Below are 21801 nucleotides of genomic sequence, written 5' to 3'. Positions count from 1 at the left end.
AATAAATTTCTTTTCATTTAAGTCACCCAGATATCTGTTGTCTGGAGTTCAGAACTCTGGCAGGTAAATCCAGCATCCAAGCTCCCATCAGGCACATCACTAGAATAGTCAGCATTATAAGCAAGGAAGCTGATTGTGATAGAAGGAGACCTATGCCTGGTGGCTAACAGGCTTTAAGTTAGAAAATCACTGAACTCTTCAGTTTCCTCCTGTATAAAATGGCAAGGTGATCATCTTCCTACCTATCCTGGATGCTATGAGAATCAAATGAGATAACATTCATAGGAAGGGACTTGATACATAGAAATGGTGATGCGAATGTAAGGGTTATGAGGGCTTAACTAGCAAAATAGGTTAGAGGCAAAACCAAATAGGAGCTAAAAATCAGTCTGCTTGCAGACGAGGATCACTCCTTCCTCAACCTGAGATGTCTCTGCAAGGATTCCCCTTTATCAGGGGTCACCTGTGATAGAGGATTTTCTTTTCTTTTTTTTTTTTTTTTTTTTTGCGGTACGCGGGCCTCTCACTGTTGTGGCCTCTCCCGTTGTGGAGCACAGGCTCCGGACACGCAGGCTCAGCGGCCATGGCTCACGGGCCCAGCCGCTCTGCGGCATTTGGGATCCTCCCAGACCGGGGCACGAACCCGTGTTCCCTGCATCTGCAGGCGGACTCTCAACCACTGCGCCACCAGGGAAGCCCGATAGAGCGTTTTCAATGTTTATGTGGAAAAGACTCAGGATTGAGTCTTAGTTCACCCTTCGAGACTTGTATAGGAACTCTTTATCACCTAAACATCTTTTTGGAAGAAGAGTATATATTATAAACAGAGTTTTAAGCAAACATCATGTATTTAGCATTTAGTATGTAATAGAATATTTAATATTTGTCTGATCTGTGGGAGTTCCTACTAGACAATTAGGAAAGAATCTGTCTGATTTGGAAAATACATTCTGTTGGCCAGAAAGCTAAAAGCACTAAGACGTTCTGAGTCTTCAGGAGAGAGCGGTTCTTTAGGCCAAGAGTTCAGATGAGTACAACTGAGAGGATTCCTAGGATTCCTAGCTGTCTTTAGAGAAGTTAATGAATGAATGTCTTCTTTCATTCATTCATTAACATTTGCTGGGTAGCTGGGTTCTGTATTAATCAGTGGGACGCAGAGATGCTAAAACACAGTCCCTGCCCTCAGGGGAAGCTTTGGAGGATCTACGTGTTGCTTTTAAGTCTCCTCAATTTTAGAATCTCTGTGTATGATGGCTTCCTATGGTGGCTCATATTTCTCCTTGTAAATAGTTTATTATTTCAGGCATTTATGTTTTTCTCACTAATTGGACTTAGAGTGCAGACAGCCTTAGACATAAGCAAACTGCCAAGTTAAATTTTCTTTCTGAAGGCTGGCATTGCAGAAAGAGCATAGCTTTGAAATCAGAAGCAATGGTCATTCAAATGCCACTGTCATTGCTGATTATCTGTGTGATTTTGGGCAAATTACTGAATTTCTCTGAGCCTTCAACCCAACAAGGTTATTGTTAGGATTCAGTGAAATCATAATACTTGGTGCTAAGCAGATACTCCAAAATATGAAGCATTTTCTTCCTAATTCTCCACTGTTCCTGCTTCCTCGGAGTCTTTTTTGGGAAGCTTTTCCTCCAGAAGCCTTCCCACATTTCCCAGGCTGGGCTAATGACGGCCTCTCCTTTGTGCCCATGTGATCCCCTGAATTTACCACTAACACTTTCCATGTTATTGTGGAAATAACCTATTTATGTGTCTGTCTCCCCTTGTGAGGCTATATGTTTGCTAAGGACACAATTATTTTTTTTTGCCTAGTAGTTTTTGCTGCTTAGTGGATGCTTAGGAAATGTCTGTGGATTGGTTTTATGCAAATAAGTTAATAAATTGTATGTACAGAATACCCCTTATCTAATGTTCCATGTGCCCCCTCTCATTTGCACTACTGTTTGAGGAAGATCTTTCTAGATTGAGGAGGATAGTTCCTCTGTCTTAGGTTTTTGGTTTGCGCTCTCCCTACCCCATCCCCTGAGCTGTGCAAGTGATATTTTAATGTGAAAATGTTACTTCTCCCAAATAAAACACCTGCATGCGTTTTTCCGGAGTTTAGTTTAAGGCAGAATTTCTAAAAGTATGTCCAGTTAGGTAGTAACTCATATTCCAGGGGGAAAAAGATTGTTTAGTTAAGTAAGGTTAGAAAATGCTTTAACAGCATTTCTTTATTGCTGTAGAGATTCTCAGATCCTTTATTTGATCATGAACCTTTCTTTTTTCATAGAGCATTTCACAGATCTGGTGTTATATAGAAATATCACTTTGAGAAAAGCTGGAATTGGTATCACTGAACTGAATTTCAGACTTTTGAAGGCTGCTTAAAGCTGAGTCCTTGAGTAGTTGTCCTGTGGGTTATCTATTAGAGGTCTGACTTTACATGTTTCCCGATGTACTAGTTTTGCAGCATGTCTACAAGTTGTGAAATATATATATATATATATATATAGTGCTAATGACATTGAATAAGCAGTACTTAAGAAATGTACCAGAAAATAACATGTTACATTTGCTTCCCTACTATTTGCATAAAGTTTATTGAATTTATTCATTTGACAGGTATTACCAGCCAGATTCTATGTCAGAAAATAGGGATGCTTCTTAAGTGTAGCCTGGGGCACTCCATGAGTTCTCTGGTCCCTTTTAGGTATTAGAAGGCCTTGGGTTCACTTTAAGTTCCTCTGCAGAGAAAATTCCGTACATGCACAGGCCCGTGGAAGAAGTCCCACATGTATCAACCCGGCCATTCCTTTTGTTAAAACAAGGAAACACTTCTGTGTGGATTGTCTGTAGAGAAGTGCTGTCCTGAGCCCTCTTGAGTGACCCACAACTGTGATGCCTAGAGGACCCCATCTCCCCACAATCCGGCAGCTGGGGCACTGTGGTCCTTCATCGTATGGGCTGCTGTGAAGTTGTATGTGCCAAGTGGCTAAATATTTTGAACATGACAGGAGGGAAAGAAAAAACCAGGGTGGTCGGGGTGAAAGTGAGAGTAGGGAAGAGGCCAGCGAGGTCAGCAAGGGCCAGACCCTGTGAAATTTTGTAGGCCATATTAAGAATTTTGGATTTTATCTTCACAACAACAGAAAACCACTGAAAGTTTAAGGGGAGAAACAACATGATCACATATGCTTTTTGAAAGGCTCACTCTTCCCAAAGTCTGCAAGTTTGTATGTGATGGGGGATGTGTGTGTGTATCCTGGACAGTCTATATGAAAAAAGGATTTATAGGGCTGCAGTAGGCCCTGCTGAATCCCTGCCCTCTGGTGAGCGGGCCAGGGGTCAGCCTCGATGGTGGGGCTGTGAAGCTGAGGCTGAGGAAAAGTCTGTTCACTGGCCATACTTCACTGTGTTTATTTGAGGTGTGGGCTCTGAGTTGGGCAGGAAGACAAATCCAGTAAGGTGGGGAGACGTCTGAGTGGGCTTCAAAATTGAGAGGCGAGTGCCAGAGCCAGAAGACTCAGTGAATCTAGACAAAATGGGGGTCAGTGGAGAGACCAATGCCTGGACCAGGCACAGAGGTTTGGGGAGGCAGCCTCCACATGGTTTCTGGGCCAGAAACCTGAATTTAACTGGTCAGGGTTAAGGCAAGAAGTCTTCATCTTTTCAAAAACATCATCAATTCCACTTGGTTAGATGTCACTTACAAGTTGTTTAATAGGGTGCCCTGGCTGATACAGGACCCTGAGTTTTCCGAAACCTTGATGAGAAGCAGGGGGCAATGTGGGGACACACAAAAATTGTATATTGTCTAATGTCTTTTTTAAAAAATTGAACTATAGTTGATTTACAATGTTTCAAGTGTACAGCAGTGATTCAATTTTATGTATACATATATATATTTTTCAGATTCTTTTCTGTTATAGGTTATTACAAGATATTGAATATAGTTCCCTGTGCTCTAAAATAGGTCTTTGTTGTTTATCTATTTTATATTTAGTAGTGTGTATCTGTTAATTCCAAATTCCCAATTTATTACCCCCAACCCCTGACCTGTCTAATGTCTTTTAAGCTAAAGGTGTTCAGTATTCCCTTCAGCAAATACTGTTTCTTTGAGCAAAATTATGACAGGCCCTTGGTTACAAAGGACAGGTCTACCCATTTTCTTTGGGGAAGCTGTAAAATCCCCATTAACCCAAATGCAGATGTTAAATCATCTCAGTTTGGAAATATATACTGTTGTGTTTAAACTTGTGTTGGTCTGTGAGTCTTTTTGCTCTTCTTTTGTTGGGAGAGGTGGAGTAGGTGGAGCTCAACCAGAAAACAAACAAACAAACAAAAAAACAACAAAAAACCCACTCTCTGGCCAGGATAACCAGAGCTGGGACTGATGCTTGTCCCTGGGGGAAGGGTGGAGGTTTTGCTGGGGTTTGAGTGACTCCAAGTGTTGAGGATGAGAGGAGAGAAACTAAATGTGCTGATTAGGTGAGAGACTTTGTAAGATTTCTAGCTTAAGCTGTTGTGCTTTTGGAAACAAGGTAACAAAGCAACACAGAGTGGGGAGACGGCTCTTGTCCTCACCTCTGCACAGTCCTCAGAGCCTCTCTGGAAGGCAGGTTTCAGGAACACTGAGAAACAATTCCTTAAACAGAAACCCTTGAGCACTGAAAACAATGAAAACAAGAATCCTCCATGGGGCTGGGGACAGAGCTGGAGAGGAAGGACATGGCCCATATGGCATGGTCACTGGAAGGGATGGGGTTGGTAAGCTTTTAAGAGGACCACTTCAGGGAATTAAAGAAATAATTTGGGGGGCTTCCCCGGTGGCTCAGTGGTTGAGAATCTGCCTGCCAATGCAGGGGACACGGGTTTGAGCCCTGGTCTGGGAAGACCCCACATGCCGCGGAGCAACTGGGCCCGTGAGCCACAACTACTGAGCCTGCGCGTCTGGAGACTGTGCTCCGCAACGAGAGGCCACAACAATGAGAGGCCTGCGCACTGCAATGAAGAGTGGCCCCTGCTCGCTGCAACTAGAGAAAGCCCTCCCACAGAAACGAAGACCCAACACAGCCCCCGAAAAATAAATAAATACATTAATTAAAAAAATAATAATTTGGGACTTTGTGGGGTGGGGTGGGCAGGAGGAGGGCTGGATTTCACTGGAAAGGATTAAGAGTTGTCATTTGAGGTAAAAATATAAGGGTGGCTTTACCAGTACCCCAGGATGGTGAAGAGTTTATATAGTGCTCGAATTCCAGTTGAGTAACTTGACAGTAAGGATCTAACAAAGAAAGCCCTTCCCTTCTGCATGGCTCTAAACATGAAGATAGGAAGGAAACCTGAGAATTAGTGAAACACCCAGATGAACTGTGACTTATTTTCACTCCTTCCAAATCACAATGCAATTTCAATTTCAGTTTGAAAATTCACAATTACCTATTCTACCTTCACTGCAACGGCTGCAACATTTCACTTCTGGCCACACATATTCCCGACTACGTATCTTGGAACAGAGTGAGTTAAATACTTAAAGTCCATCAACAGTGAGTTCTGGGGCTTCCCTGGTGGCGCAGTGGTTGAGAGTCCGCCTGCCGATTCAGGGAACACGGGTTCGTGCCCCGGTCCGGGAGGATCCCACGTGCCCCGGAGCGGCTGGGTCCGTGAGCCATGGCCGCTGAGCCTGCGCGTCCGGAGCCTGTGCTCCGCAACGGGAGAGGCCACAACAGTGAGAGGCCCGCGTACCGCAAAAAAAAAAAAAAAAAAAAAAAAAAAAAAAAGCGAGTTTTGGAGTTTGCAGGGTCAGCTAGGGTGATCTTTTTTAGACTCCTGAGGATTGAACAGACTAAAACTGCTTGGTGAGACAGAAAAGGATCTCTTTGTAGTGGTATTGCTTCTGCATGCTCTGCTCCATATATATACATTTTTTCATAACAAAGCACTGAAACAAATAATAACAGAAGCATTTCTATCTTTCCCTCTGCAGAAAGAATGCCTGAGGAGGCTACTGTACTAGTCAACATGATTGCATGCTGAATGCCCTAAATTCTTCTCCACAAATACCTCAAGGAGATGGTTCAATTATTGGATAAGACTTTCTATAATAAATCCCTGAGAGATAGAATACATAAAGGAGAAACTGGAGAGAAAAGATCACTCACAATACGTGTATGGAATGTGGCCTCAGGTGACGATTTTTTTCAGCATCTTAACTACTTTAGTTCTATAGCTCTGGTGGGGAGGGGGAAGTGCAGGATAAATCCTTGCAATGGCGCCTGGGAATCCTCCATCTTCAGGTTGCAATGCAAAGTGTTTAGACAATATATGAACACTAGATGGCGCCCATAATCTTAAAACATAGTAAAAGGCTAGTTGCCTTTTCTGTATAGGCGAGTGTGACTATCTTGTCGGAAAACAGTCAATTATGGGAACTATAAACATATCTACTCAAGCATTTCCCACTACTGGGGTTCTATGAGGTGCTCCTTATGTAATGGTTTCGTGGTCAAATACGTTTGGGAAAAACCATATACTTTATCTGCCTCTAAGGAGATTCCCAATGTACACTGGTAAACAGATGTTTTTGAAAAGCCCTTCAGTGAAGAAACCTGCTCACTAGGGAACCCTTTCTCTCAGCAGCAACCTAATGCAATCCTGCTGTTCCAATATCCTGTGAACTCACTTTGGGAAATGCTCATCTAGTCCAAGCCCTGCCCCAAAGAAGGAATGGCTCCAACTATCTAAAAGAGGCTTTCCTTAGACATGGTTATCTGACACACTTTAAAAAAATCAGACACATTCTTAAGGCAGAGTAGTTAGTAGTAATAGTATTGATTGAGTACTTAGAGTGTGACATGCTCTGTTCTAAGTGCTTTCTTCTCTTTCCTCAGTTTGCCATCTCTGTCTCTACCTATGTTAGACGCATTGATATACAGTTGGCCTTGGATTTGCAGTTCATTGAATGCACGGATGCAAAACCTGTTGATACGGAGGGCCGACTGTATACATTGTGCTATGCCATTTTATATAAGTGACTTGGGCATAGTGGATTTTGTTATCAGTGGGGTGTCCTGGAACCAGTCCCTCGTGGATACCGAAGGACAAGTGGATCTGCTTTTAGGCAGTAAGCATTTTGAGATTAGTCTATTTATCTCATTCATCTTTGAGATTTCAATTCCTAGTACAGAACCTGGCACATAGTAAACCATTAATAAAATATCTAAAAAGGTTCTATAGGGCTTCCCTGGTGGTGCAGTGGTTGAGAGTCCGCCTGCCAATGCAGGGGATGTGGGTTCGTGCCCCGGTCCGGGAGGATCCCACATGCCGCGGAGTGGCTGGGCCCATGAGCCATGGCTGCTGGGCCTGCACATCCGGAGCCTGTGCTCCACAGCGGGAGAGGCCACAGCAGTGAGAGGCCCGTGTACCGCAAAAAAAAGTAAAATAAAATAAAAAAATAAAAGGTTCTATAGTCTATATGGGAGAAAATTCTGGGAAATAGGAATGGACATTATATCCCTAATTAGAAAGGTAACTGTCTATTATACAATTTCCTTCTTTATGGAGACCAATTGAGACCAGCGATCTACCCTCCAGCTCTCTTTCCTGGGGATTCTATTTCTCTAAACTTACTGTGCTATTGTTAGCATAGCATAACTTCTTTGCAAATTAATCTTACATGACTTAGAAATCTATGTATTGAATTTATTTATTTATTTAAATTAATTTACTTATTTATGGCTGTGTTGGGTCTTCGTTGCTATACACGGGCTTTCTTTTTTTTTTAGTTGCAGCGAGAGGGGGCTACTCTGCATTGTGGTGCATGGGCTTCTCATTGTGGTGGCTTCTCTTGTTGTAGAGCATGGGCTCTAGGTGCATGGGCTTCAGTAGTTGCAGCACGTGGGCTCAGCAGTTGCGGCATGTGGCCCCTACAGTGTATGGGCATCAGTAGTTGTGGTGCACGGGCTTAGTTGCTCCGCGGCATGTGGGATCTTCCCAGACCAGGGCTTGAACCCGTGTCCCCCGCATTGGCAGGCAGATTCTTAACCACTGTGCTGCCAGGGAAGTCCCTGTATTCAATTTTTGTTTAGAGTTTTTGTTCTTGTGTTTTCCAGGAAGTTATAACTTGTCCTTACATGTCCAGTGCAAGCTGTAGGTGCAAAATATTATCCTCCATATCCCATTGTTAATAATTCTATTCTGTCATTTTTCTTTCCATATTGTAATAATGTTTGAGCTTCTCAAGCCTGTTTATTCTTTCCCTGCAGTGTTAAACCAATGAAATTCCAATACTGAGCCTTTAAACTAGACACTTTCTAGCCACAGTTTTTATAAATTTTTACAAGCTAAAAAGGAGAAATGTTCCCTTTTTCTTTTCAATTGCAAAAAGCAGATGATATTGTCATTGTTGAACAATTTTTGCAAATGTTTTACTTAAAAGACGGATATGATATTTGAACTTCAGAGATTTTTATGTTCTCTGAATTGTAATCTCTAAGAAGACTGTAATTCTGATTGTTTGCCTTGCTTACTCTGTGGTCCTGGCAATAATATTTAAATGGATACATCTACTTCTAAAAGCAGAAATACTTGGGAGTTTTCTTTGTTGAGCCATAAGAAGGTTATTGGCCCATCTCTTTTTCTACCACACACATAGAGGTTAAAACAAAGAAAACCCATGGCTTAGTGGATTTCTCATTTAAACAGAGTTAAAAAGTCTAATATCCTCTCTGTGCCTCAGTTTATTCATCCTTCAAATGAGCATAATAAGGCACAGTGTTGTTATAAGATTAAATTAGCTGTAACCGTGTCTGACTCAAAGCACCATGTAAATATTAGCTTGTTATATAGTTCTGTGTGTTCCTGAACGTGGTGTGCACACAGAGCAATGTGTACAAAGACGTTGCTGAATGAGACCGTTGTCAAGGTTTTGAAGAGAGATTGTGCTGTGAGGAGAAAGAATACTGATTTTGGGTCAAGAGACGTGCTTTTTTTTTTTTTGGTACGCGGGCCTCTCCCGTTGCAGAGCACAGGCTCCGGACGCGCAGGCTCAGCGGCCATGGCTCACGGGCCCAGCCGCTCCGCGGCATGTGGGATCTTCCCAGACCGGGGCACGAACCCGTGTCCCCTGCATCGGCAGGTGGACTCTCAACCACTGCACCACCAGGGAAGCCCCAAGAGACCTGCTTTTGAGTCCAAAGTCATAGTCAGTAGATGTGGAGCTTTGGACAAATCATTTAGCCATTCTGAATCCCCTTCCCCTGATATGGAAAGTGAGAGTAATAATAACATATCCTGACACTTAAGATTTCTTTGAAGATTCCCAGAATCAATGTATGTGAAAGTGCTTTGTGTCTGGGAAAGCGCTATGACAATGTGAATGCTGATTGTGATGAAATGACAGAGTGGTCCCCCAGTCTACAGTTTTTTTTTTTTCGCTGCACGTTGCGGTGTATGGGATCTTAGTTCCTGGACCAGGTATTGAACCTGCACCCCCTGCTGTGGAAGTCTTAACTGCTGGACGGCCAGGGATGTCCCCAGTCTACAGATTTTGAGCCAGGAGGAGGAAGTATGTTCTAGAAAGTATTTTAGAGTCAGTCTCCCGGGTTATAGTGACTTTCTTTTTTTTTTTTTTTAAGTTTTTTTTTTCTTTTGATGTGGACCATTTTTAAAGTCTTTTATTGAATTTGTTACAATATTGCTTCTGCTTTATGTTTTCGTTTTTTGGCCTCGAGGCATGTGGGATCTTAGCTCCCTGACCAGGGATTGAACCTGCACCCTCTGCATTGGAAGCCAAAGTCTTAACCACTGGACTGCCAGGGAAGTCCCTATAGTGACTTTTTAAGGCATCACTACTTTTAATTCAATACTTTTTCATCAATAAACGTTTTTTGAGAGACTGCTCTGTGTCAGGCACTGTGCTAAATGTTGAGGATACAAAATCATTAAAACAATACAGAATTTGCTTTCAGGGAGTTTTTTGTAACTTTGTAGCGAAAGACAGGTGTGTAAATAAATATGGGCGATGAGGTTTAATAGCTTATTAAACCTTTTAAGTTATATCTTATATATATCATTTAAGTATAGAAGAAGTAGGTGGGGCGAAGTAGTTGAAGGCATGACATTGGGTGACAGAACAAAGGCCTGGCGTGGGACCTACCCTATTTATCCCATACTCAGTCTTTCCAGACATCTGCTCATTGATGAGTGAGAAGGAACCTGCATGTGTGGGAGAACCACAGAAACACATAAGGCAGGGCCATGCATGCAGACCACTGGACACTTTGCTTAGGTCAACTGACTACATTATACAGGTAAATCATGTGTGTATGGGTAGGAGTTGGAGTGATGGTTAACAAATATAAGGTCACTTGGAAAATTCTAGCTATAAAGCAAAAGCAAATTTTTCTAAGTATACAATCAAAACCACAAACTAAATGCTTCATTGAGTTGTGAACGATAACCTCAGCCATAGAACTGGGCTCCTTACGTAATTCTCTATTATTATTTGCATGATTGCCAAAACTGCAGTAAGGGCATGAACACTCACAATGGATTTAACTACTTATAGAGTTTATGCCAGGGAGGTAGCTTGATGTAGTAGAAAGAAGCAGTCAGTAGATACTCAAATAGAAGAAAGGACTTGGAGAAGAAAGGAGGAGGGAAAGCACGATGGAGGGAAAGCACGATGGAAGGAAAGATGGATGGCAGGAAGGAAGGAGGGAGGGATGAGGGGAGGTAGGTGGTGGGCATTAAAACTGAATATTTAAATCCCAGCTCTGACTCTTTAGTTAGGTTAACTCTGACAAGTTATTTAACCTCTCTGAGCCTTATTCTTTTCATCTGGACATGGGGCAGTACCTTTCAGGGTGATTGTGGGAATTAAAAATTACTTTCATAAGATGCCTGGTAAATAAGTGCTTATTAACTCATTTCTAGTAATTTTTGTATTTAGGTAAATGGTCATGCTGCTACCACTTATCAATGTCACCAAATTGTATATAGCACTATTTTATACATTATTCTTACACAGTTATATGCAACAAACTATATACATCATAAAGATACAGTTTTTAGAGTATAGTGATGGATTTTGAAAGAAATTTGGCATTTTGAAAAATAAGTAATATACCTAAAGAATGCATGCTTCTCAGTGTTCTATTGGATGCAAATATGTCTCAGAAAATCTAAATGAGAACACTAGCGCCTTTACCTATATCTGAGGGAAGTAACATGCTTCAAACACCTGAACACCATTTAAATTACAACATGCACCTGAAGCCATAATGCTCTCCTCCACTTTTCCTTTGTAATTAAGGTGCTTTTGGAGTTATAACTGGGAGTGACTTTCTCTCAAATGGTGTCAGACATGGAGGGAATAAAGATTAAGAAGAAATACTCACAGATAGGATCTGGTCTCCTCTCTGGAGCTCCCCACTCAGGTCTGCTGGTCCACCAGCCAGAATGAAGGATACAAAAATACCTTCTCCATCTTCCCCGCCCACGATGTTGAAGCCCAGGCCAGTGGAGCCTTTGTGCAGGACCACCTTGCGGGGCTCCCTGTAGAAACAAGTGGAGAGCACAGTTCATAGGGTGGCCCACTCAAGATTTACATTGCTTTTACTTTCACCAGGTTATATGACACCAGCAATTAATTACCTGTGAAAATGGCTTCCCCAATTATGATAAATTTGCATATCAAAAAGATGCTAATATCAGGGCAGATGTCTGAACTCCTCACTGTAACAAATGCCAAAATGCCATGCAAATTTATTCCTTAATTCCAAAACATTTTCTTCAACTAGACTTACAAGTTTCCTTTGTTTAAAACATCTGTTCTTGTAATGAGCACCAGAGTAGTATTCAGTAGGATGGATGTATCCAAAAAGAGGGAGAGAATTTGGGGGACAAGAGACTAGACTGAATAGGTCAGACCATGAAAGATCTTAACATGCCAGCCTGTGGGTTTGTTGTCTGTTTGACTGTTAATTAAAATTTACTCTGTAAGCAGTGGGGACTCACTGGAAGATTCTGAGGCATGAAGAATATTTAAATCCATTTCAGGAAGATTAACAAATGACCATAATATGATTGATGGAGTTGGAAGCACAGATATGATGGGAGACAGGAAAACCAGTGAGGATGTTGTCCAAGTAATCCACGTTTGTGGAAGGGGCAGCCTACCCAAAAGTGATGGCAGTGATAATGAAAAGAAAGGGTAACATGAGAGAGGTAATTTGAAGGGAGGAACAGAGGGTCCAGAGATTGATTCAGGTATTGGAGGAGGAAGGAAGAACATCTAAGTAATTGGCAGAAGAGGGGTAGGTAGGTCATGAGGATGAGTATGATTTTGAAATGCTCAGTTCCAGGTACTAGTGGGACATCCTTGTGGAGATGTGCAGAAGCAGTTAGAGACAAAGGATAGGAATTTAGGTTCTCAGAGAGGACTGCAAATTCAGATTTGATGGTCATCAATAAAAGGATGAGAGATGAAATCTTAAGGCAACAGTTCATTGAGTTTGTGTAGAAGCTGGAGAAATATGGAATGTAGAATTGTAAAGGATCTTAGAAGTCATCTAGTTGAATTTTCTCTATCAGTAGTTTCAAAAAATGTATTCTGCAAGCCTTAGGTTTGACCAAGGTGCTTTTTGTATCACCCACCCTCCTCTCCCAGATATCTCAGTTCCAATCATTAAAGGTTCCTCTTCTATTTTCCTGCTCTTAATGATGTAAGAATGGCAAAGAGCCATGCAATATATTTTTATACTAATGATTACACAGATCTTGTTCTTTGCTATCACATTTCCTTGCACAAAGAGATGCATTATATCTATATTTAACCTTATTATGAGGAAGGATTTATAATGCACATCAGAGCTTGGACTATAAGTAATATGTAATAATGCTATGTATTAAGAGTTAATTCATTTTCTTCTGCAAATACTTTGTAAGCACCTACTATGTCAGGAACTGTTCCAGCTACTTGGAAAGTTTGTAAGCAAAACAAAAATCCCTACTATTCTAAGCATACATTCTGATGGGGGTAGACCACTAAAAAGAAATAGATGCAATAAATAAGTTTGTTATATAGTGTGTTAGAAAGCAATAAATATTTTGAGAAAAAGAAAAAGCAGAGCAGTGTAAAAAGGATAGGTGCTTTCAGGGATGGGCCTGGGCAGGATTTATTGAGAAGGTGACAGTTGAGGAAAGACTGAAGGGATGAGAAAACTAGTCATATGATATCTGAAGGAAACATTCCAGCCAGAAAGAATAGAGGCCCTAAGGTGGGAGGGTGCCTGGTGTTGTCAAGGAAGAGCTACGAGGCCAGCGTGGCTGAATGAGTGAACAAGGGAATGAGAATGGTAAAAGATGAACTCAGTGTACTCGTTTTCTATTAATGAGTAACAAATTACCACAAACTTAGTAGTTTAAACCAACACCCACTATTATCTCACAGTTCTGTAGGTCAGAAGTCTGGGTGGGCTTGTCTAGGTTGTCTGCCTAGGATTTCTTAAGGTTGTTATCAAGGTGTCAGCCAGGCCAAACTTTATTGGGAAGCTCTGGGGAAAAATCCAGTTCCATATTTAGTTAGGTTGTTGGCGGAATTCAGTTTCTTGTGGTTGTAGGACTGTATTACATATATTTTATCATAAGGAATTGGCTCATGCAGTCATGAATGCTGAGAAGTTCCAGGATCTATAGTTGGCAAGCTGGAGACCCAGGAGGGCCAATGGTATAACTTCTAGCTAAAGTTTCAGTCCAAAGTTAGGAGAAGACCAATGACCCACCTCAAAGAAAGAAAGAAAGAGCAGATTCTCTCTTACCCAAACTTTGGTTTTATTCAGGCCTTGGACGGGTTGGATGGGGCTACCCATACGAGAGAGGACAATCAGCTTTACTCAGTACACTAATTCAAATGTTAGTCTCATCCAGAAACTTCCTCACAGACACACCTAGAATAATGTTTAACTAAATATCTGGGCACCCTGTGGCCCAGTCAAGTTGACATATAAAATTAACCATTAGTCTTAACAAAGACTGAGGTCCCTGTTTTCTTGCTGGCTGCCGGTTGGAGGTCTCTCTCAGCTTCTAGAGGCCACACATTTTTCTTCCCATGCGGCCCTCTCTATCTTCAAGCCAGAAATGGTACATTGAATCCTTTTCATATCTGGAATCTCTCTGGCTTGTTTTTCTGCAATTAGCTGGATTTAACTCTCTGCTTTTCAAAGGGTCATGTGATTAGGTTAGGCCCACCCAGATAATTCTTCACCTTAAGATCAACTGATTAGTAATATTAACTACATTTGCAAAATCCCTTTTCCATGTAAGGTAACTTAACTGTAGGAGTAACACCAGGAGGTGGAGATCATGGGGCCATTTCATAATTCTGACTACAACAGGCAGAGAGGCAATGGGGGATAAATCCTGAAGGGCCTTGTAGACCATTTTAAAACTTTAACTTTTACTCTGAGAGAAATGGGGATCCAGTGAGAAGAAGAATTACTTGATCTGATTTACATTTTTAAATGATTACTTTGGTATAAAATAGATCTGAGGGGCAGAGTTTAAAGAAGTGAGACCAGTTAGGTGGCTATTGCTATATTTAGGCAAAATATAATAGTGCCTTGGACCAGGGTGGTATTAGAGGAAGTGGCGAACAGTGGATACATTTCCATCTATTTTCTTTTTCTGTTCAGATTGAGTAATTCCTGTTTTTCTATCTTCAGATTCACTGATTCTTTCTTCTGTCACATTTATTCTGCTGTTGAGCCCATTCAGTGAGTTTTAAAATTTTGGTTATTTTATTTTAAAGCTTTAACATTCTATTTGGTTTTTCTTTATATCTTTTATCCCTTTGCTGAGACTTCCTTTTCTTTAAAAAATTTATTTCAAGTGTGTTTGTAATTGCTCACTGAAGCATGCTGGCTACTTTAAAATCCTTGACAGATAATTCCAACATCTGTGTTATCTCAGTGTTTGTTGATTGTCTTTTCTCATTCAAGTTGAGATTTTCCTAGTTTTTGGTATGAGAAGCAATTTTTTTATTGTGTACTGGACATTTTGGGTGTTGTGTTGTGAGGCCCTGGATCCTATCTAATCTTAGTCTTTTCTGCGTAGTGGATTGGTTTAGGTGTAGCATGCAGATCCAAATGAGTTGGATATTCAGCTCCCTATTTGGCCCTGGTGACACCAGGGAGGAGAGAAAGTGGGGTACCAGCTAACATTTGACTTATTCTACCTATCTGTCACTTGGTGGGGGTAGAGGCTCAGGTCCCATTGGACCCACTGACACCAGTGGTGGAGAGAAAGTAGCATGTTGACTAGCACCACCTTGTTTTGCCTCTTTGCCTCTGGGTGGGGCTAGAAGTTCAGCCCCCCACTGAGTCCCACTGACACTACCCTGGTAGGTATGGTTTGCCACTGAGTGCTGCTTCCTTCTTCCTCCTTCTATCTGTTGCCACTGCCAGGGGGTGGAAGTCCAGCTTCCAGCTGGTCCCTGCCAATACCAGGAGTAGGGGAATAGAATGCTAATCTCATTCCAGCTTGTTGCTGCTGGATAAAGATGCAACTTCAGCTTTCCACTGAAAGTGGAGTGTCAACCAGCTACACCTCATACCCTCTTATTCTCCCTTTTTGCTGCAGAATGCAGATGGAAGTTCAGCTCTTGTTTGGACCACTGACACCAGCCCAGTGGAAGAAATGAAGGGCCATCTCATAATTGCTTCTCCTAACTGTCTCTGGTGGGGCCAGAAATCTAGCTATCTGCATGGTCTACTGGTACCACAATGGTGAGTGGACAGTTTTTTCTTTGGTATTTGGCTAGAGTAGGGCCAGTATTACTAAAATGTTCCCAGTACTATTAGTCTACCCTTTTCCCAGTCCTTTGGTTACAGGGAGCAGGCTTTTCTTGAGGCTACTTTATCTGTGCCTGTTGGTGGTTTCAGGGTATAGGCTTCTCTACTGCCCCATCCAGGATATATGGGAAGCAGAAAGAAAATCCAGAGAACTCACATCAGTGTCATTCCTCTCCAAGCCAGTCTGACTTCTTTCCAGCTTTTTAGAGTGTTGCTGTGTTTATTATGTCTAAAATTGTTTTTGCTTTTATAACAAGAGGGAGGATTAGAGAGGAATGGGGATACTCTATTTTGGCTGATACTGGAAGTCCAGGTTCTAGATACATTGTGAAGGTAGGGGCCAAGAGGATTTTTGACAAAAAAGTTATTATAAAAATATCCTTCTTCCCCCAGTATAAAACACACACTCTTAGTGGGACCAATGACATTCAAGCTACAGATAATAAACAGATGGAAGGAAGGGGGCTATTATGACTCTTTATCTATATGCTAAATATTGTGCTGGATGCTTTCTGTGCATCATTCCATTTATTCCTCAAAACAATCTAATGAAGGATGTATACTGATGTCTGCAACTACTTTGAAACCGATCCTAAAAGGAAGATGGATTGATGACTGGATAGATTGAATAGAGCAAGTATAGTAAAATATTAAAAGCAGAATCTAGATGGCAAGTATATGGATGTCCATTATAACATTCTTTAAATTTCTTTATATTTGAAAAATTTTATGACAAAGTATTGTGAAAAGTAAACAACCTGATGAAGAAATTATTTTGACAACTTTTTAGATTAGTGAAATAAGACTGCTTGCCCAAGTTTTTAACTGAGTTTAGTAAGTAGCAAAGGCAGAATTAAGACACATTTTCTGTTTCAAAATCCCAGAGTCCAAAGTACGATATATTCCAGAGATTGTCAGTTGATAAGTTGGAGGCTTAATTTGACCCACAGTGTTTACAAATTTTTGAATTAGTTGCTCATATTTAAAATTAGGAAAATTTGCACAAAATGTGTATTTATGGCTTTCCATGAAAAAAAACCAGGCATTCTGTGAATACTGGCTCTTAATCTCATTGCATAGCAACAGTTGTCTAGAACATGGCCCTCTTTAGATGGGGCATTCATTCTCTAGCTTGCCTTGCATTCTCTAGTCTTACCTCTTTCCCTCATGGTTCTCAGACAAAAATCTATAAGTTGAATCATATTTGCACTTCTTGCAAAGTTAAGAGGAAAGTATTTCTTGTACTCAAGTTTCTATCAAAAATGAGAAAATGAAAACTTTATGGAGGGAGCCTGATATTTTAATAGAAAAATGGGAGAGAACAAAATTTCTTTGGAAGTAAGGATTATCCTTACATGTTTAATATGCAAAATGCTCTCTGCAGAAAGAATACAGCTTTAAAGATTATTATGAAACATCAGACCCCATTCCATATCTATGTAACCCATGCAGGGGCATTTTGTTAGTGACCCTGTGCATAAAGCACATCGTTCTTGAGTGATGGTAGTTTTTATTTATTTTCCTTGGACAAGTCTTTTAAACCAAATTACTTGGAAACTTCTCAACTCTTGAGATTTAAATGTCTTTTTAAAAATAGAATTTTATATCAAAGTAAATTAGGATGTTTATTTTAATAAAAGGGAGAAATGCAAAGAAATAAATCTGTAAAATTGGTATGCAAATAAAATGTCCAAAGCACACTCCAAATGATTTACTTTTTCTAATTTAAACTTCTTATACTAATAATCCATTACATTATATGGAAGATTTTAAAGAGTTTTCATGTAAAAATGAAACAAACAAATGAAGATAACAAAACAGAAACAGACTCACAGATATAGAGAGCAAACTAGTGGTTACCAGTGGGGAGAGGGAAGTGGGGGGGAAAATAGGAATATGGGATTAAGAGATACAAACTACTATGTATAAAATAAACAAGCTACGAGGATATATTATACAGCACAGGGAATATAGCCAATATTTTGTAAAAAACTTTAAATGGAGTATAATCTATAAAAACATTGGATAACTATGTTGTATACCTGAAACTAATATAATACTGTAAATCAACTATACTTCAATAAAAAATAAAAATAAACTTTTTTTTTTTTTTTTTTTTCCGTAAGCTGGCCTCTCACTGTTGTGGCCTCTCCCGTTGCGGAGCACAGGCTCCGGACGCGCAGGCTCAGCGGCCACGGCTCACGGGCCCAGCCGCTCCGCAGCATGTGGGATCTTCCCAGACCGGGGCACAAACCCGCGTCCCCTGCATCGGCAGGCGGACTCTCAACCACTGCGCCACCAGGGAAGCCCTAAAAATAAACTGTTTTAATGTATATTTTTCTTGTCAGAGGATCAAAACCCTGTGGAAAATTAGAAGTTCTACTTTTTTAAATTTAATTTTTATTTTATATTGGAGTATAGTTGATTTACAATGTTTTGTTAGTTATAGGTGTACACCTAAATGATTCAGTTATACATATAATCCATTCTTTTTCAGATTCTTTTCCCATATAGATTATTACAGAATATTGAGTAGAGTTCCTTGTGTTATACAGTAGGTCCTTGCTGATTATCTGTTTTATGTATAGTAGTGTGAGAAGTTCTGTTTTTCTGATGCTTAGGTAAGTCAACTTGTTTAAGCTAGTTGTTAAGCTAGCTTATTGTTCACACAGCTAGTAAACATCAGAGCTAGTCTTCTTTTTCAAGACAAATTTTTTTCCTCCAGTGTTATTGAGGTATAATTGGCATACAGTACTGTATAGGTTTAAGGTGTGCACCACAATGATTTGACTCGCATACATCGTGAAGTGATTATCACAATAAGTTTAGTAAACATCCATCATCTCATATAGATACAAAATTAAAGAAATAAAAAATATTTTTTCCTTGCAATGAGAACTCTTAAGATTCAGTCTCTTAACAACTTTCATATATAACATACAGCAGTGTTAATTATCATGTTGAACATTAGATCCCTAGTACTTATTTATCTTATAACTGGAAGTTTGTACCTTTTGACTGTCTTCATCCAGTTCCCTCTCCTTCCCACCCTTCACCTCTGATAACCACAAATCTGATCTCTTTTTCTATGACTGAGACTTTTTTTTTAACATTTTTATTGGAGTATAATTGCTTTACAATGGTGTGTTAGTTTCTGCTGTATAACTAAGTGAATCAGCTATACATATACATATATCCCCATATCTCCTCCCTCTTGTGTCTCCCTCCCACCCTCCCTATCCCACCCCTCTAGGTGGTCACAAAGCACCGAGCTGATCTCCCTGTGCTATGCGGCTGCTTCCCACTAGCTATCTAGTTTACATTTGGTAGTGTATATATATCCATGCTACTCTCTCGCTTCATCCCAGCTTGCCCTTCCCCTTCCCCGTGTCCTCAAGTCCATTCTCTACGTCTGAGTCTTTATTCCTATCCTGCCCTAAGGTTCTTCATAATCTTTTTCTTTTTTTTTTTTTTAGATTCCATATATGTGTTAGCATACGGTATTTGTTCTTCTCTTTCTGACTTATTTCACTCTGTATGACAGACTCTAGGTCCATCCACCTCACTACAAATAACTCAATTTCGTTTCCTTTTATGGCTGAGTAATATTCCATTGTATATATGTGCCACATCTTCTTTATCCATTCAGCTGTCGATGGACACTTAGGTTGCTTTCATGTCCTGGCTATGGTAAATAGAGCTGCAATGAACATTGTGGTACATGACTCTTTTTGAATTATGGTTTTTTCAGGGTATATGCCCAGTATTGGGACTGCTGGGTCGTATTGTAGTTCTGTTTTTCTGAGACAGTTTTTTTAGCACAGTTTAGGTTCAAACAAAATTAGGAGGAAGGTACAGAGATTTCCCATAAGCATCCTGCTGCCACACACACATAGCCTTCCTCACTCTCAATATCCCCCACCAGAGGGCTACGTTTGTTACAGTTGCTGAACCTACACTGACACATCCTTATCACTCAAAGTCCATAGTTTACATTAGGCTTCACTCTTGGTGGTGTCCATTCTGTGGCTTTGCACAAATGTATAATAACATGTATCCATCATTATAGTACCATACAAAGTAGTTTCACTGACCTTAAAATCCCCTGTGTTCCACCTATTCATCCTACTCTCCACCCAACCTCTGGCAGTATTGATCTTTGTACTGTCTCCATAGTTTTGCCTTTTCTAGAATGTCACATGGTTGGAATCCTACAGTATGTAGCCTTTTCAGATTGGCTTCTTTCACTTGGTAATAGGCATTTAAGATTCCTCCATGTCTTTTCACGGCTTGATAGATCATTTCTTTTGAGTGCTGAATAATAGTCCATGGTCTGGCTATACCACAGTTTATTTATTCACTCACCTACTGAAGGGCATCTTGGTTTCTTCCAAGTTTTGGCAATTATAAATACAGCTGCTGTAAGCATCCATGTGCAAGTTTTTGTGTGGACATAAATTTTCAATTCATTTGGGTAAATACTAGAAGCATGATTGTTGGATCATACAGTAAGAGTATGTTTAATTTTATGAGAAACTGCTAAACTGTCTTCCAAAGTGGCTGTACTATTTTGCATTCTCGGCAGCAATGAATGAGAATTCTTCACCAGCATTTGGTGTTGATGGTGTTCTAGATTTTTGCCAAATAATGGGTATGTATTGGTATCTCATTGTTTTGATAGAGCCAGTCAATTTACTACAAGTTAAGTGTTTTGTCCATTAAATGGAGAGAGAACTTACACAATGGAAATTTAAAACACTAAACTAAAATATACTCTGTATAAGCCAGAGGAGGACCTGAATTTTAAAAAGATATCACAATATATTTACAGAATATAGTTTCCAGAATTATTGACACTCAAAGATTCACTTTAACTGCCCTTGGCTTCTATCATTTGAACCACAAACTTCAGTCCTTCATTATACGTTGCCTTGTACTCTCCTCTCTCTGAACGTCATGGTTTCCAGGCAACCTCTCCATTCTCTCTAGTTCAGGCTTGGACTTTTAGGATAGTCTCCTAGTTTGAAGATTCTTTGATTCTAGTTTCAGTGTTCCAAACACATTCCACTAGAATGACACCGGATTCTCTTAGTTCCCTGCTTAATTGGCTCCAGCCATCCTATGCTCCAGTCATATCAAACTCCTGTGCTTCCTTGAGTTTGACATATTGCTTCATATCTCCATTTCTTGGCTCAGGCCATCTCAAAACCCAGTTCAAACTCTCTGACCCTCCAGACACAGGCGATCACTTGCTCCGTGGATCCACACTGTGTCTTGTACACATAACATTGTAGCACTTATTACATTGTGCAGTGATTGTTTGCTCATGTATCCATCTTCCTCAATAGACTGTGAACTCTGGGAGTTCAGGCACGAGCAATTCTCCAGCAGTAGCAAGATGCCTGACAACCAGGAACTCAGGAAATAGTTACTGAATGAACGACTCAATTCCCACAGTGATTTAGACCTCACTTTACCTTCTACTTCAAGTTATAATTTTTTTGCAAATATCTTTCTTTTTTGCTAGATTTTAATTGGGATGGAAAAATCTATAGTCCGTAGGGATAGGGCAGGTGACATAAATGAGTGAAGCAGGCTGAGCAGGGACTGTAACAAACTGAGGATATGTTCCCTCTAAGGGTAGATTCTGCTCAGCTCTGGACAGGTGTTCCAAGCAGGAACACCGACTAGTATTGCCATATTCTCCAGTTTCTAAAGATAAGAATCTAGATTTTATGTGAATTTCCAGAATTTTAAGCTGACAATGATAAAAAATAAATAAAAGTATGGTACAGGTCACACCCACATGTCTCTGTTGTGGATCAGCTACAGGCTGCCAGTGAGACACTGTACTGTTCGCAGTTTGATGGCACATGCGGTGTCTGCTCCATGTTTGTCTTCTCCATGATGTTCAGTGTGGTACTTGACTCATAGTAATTCTCTGTTAACTTTA

General features: G+C 40.4%; 1 protein-coding gene across 11 annotated transcripts in view; it reads right to left on the bottom strand.

Annotated features, from left to right (window-relative positions):
* DLG2 (discs large MAGUK scaffold protein 2) overlaps positions 1–21801 on the bottom strand; it is a 1239088-nt gene that overhangs the window by 364501 nt on the left and 852786 nt on the right. For all 11 annotated transcript variants that reach the window (XM_060105473.1, XM_060105479.1, XM_060105470.1 and 8 more), the window contains one exon: positions 11397–11553. In XM_060105473.1, coding sequence (XP_059961456.1) covers positions 11397–11553 — 157 coding nt within the window. The remainder of the gene's footprint in view (positions 1–11396; positions 11554–21801) is intronic.

Source organism: Mesoplodon densirostris, chromosome 7, assembly GCF_025265405.1.
Source record: "Mesoplodon densirostris isolate mMesDen1 chromosome 7, mMesDen1 primary haplotype, whole genome shotgun sequence".
Classification (NCBI taxonomy): domain Eukaryota; kingdom Metazoa; phylum Chordata; class Mammalia; order Artiodactyla; family Ziphiidae; genus Mesoplodon; species Mesoplodon densirostris.
The sequence above is the reverse complement of the archived record's forward strand: the minus strand, read 5'-3'. Positions and strand labels throughout refer to the sequence as shown.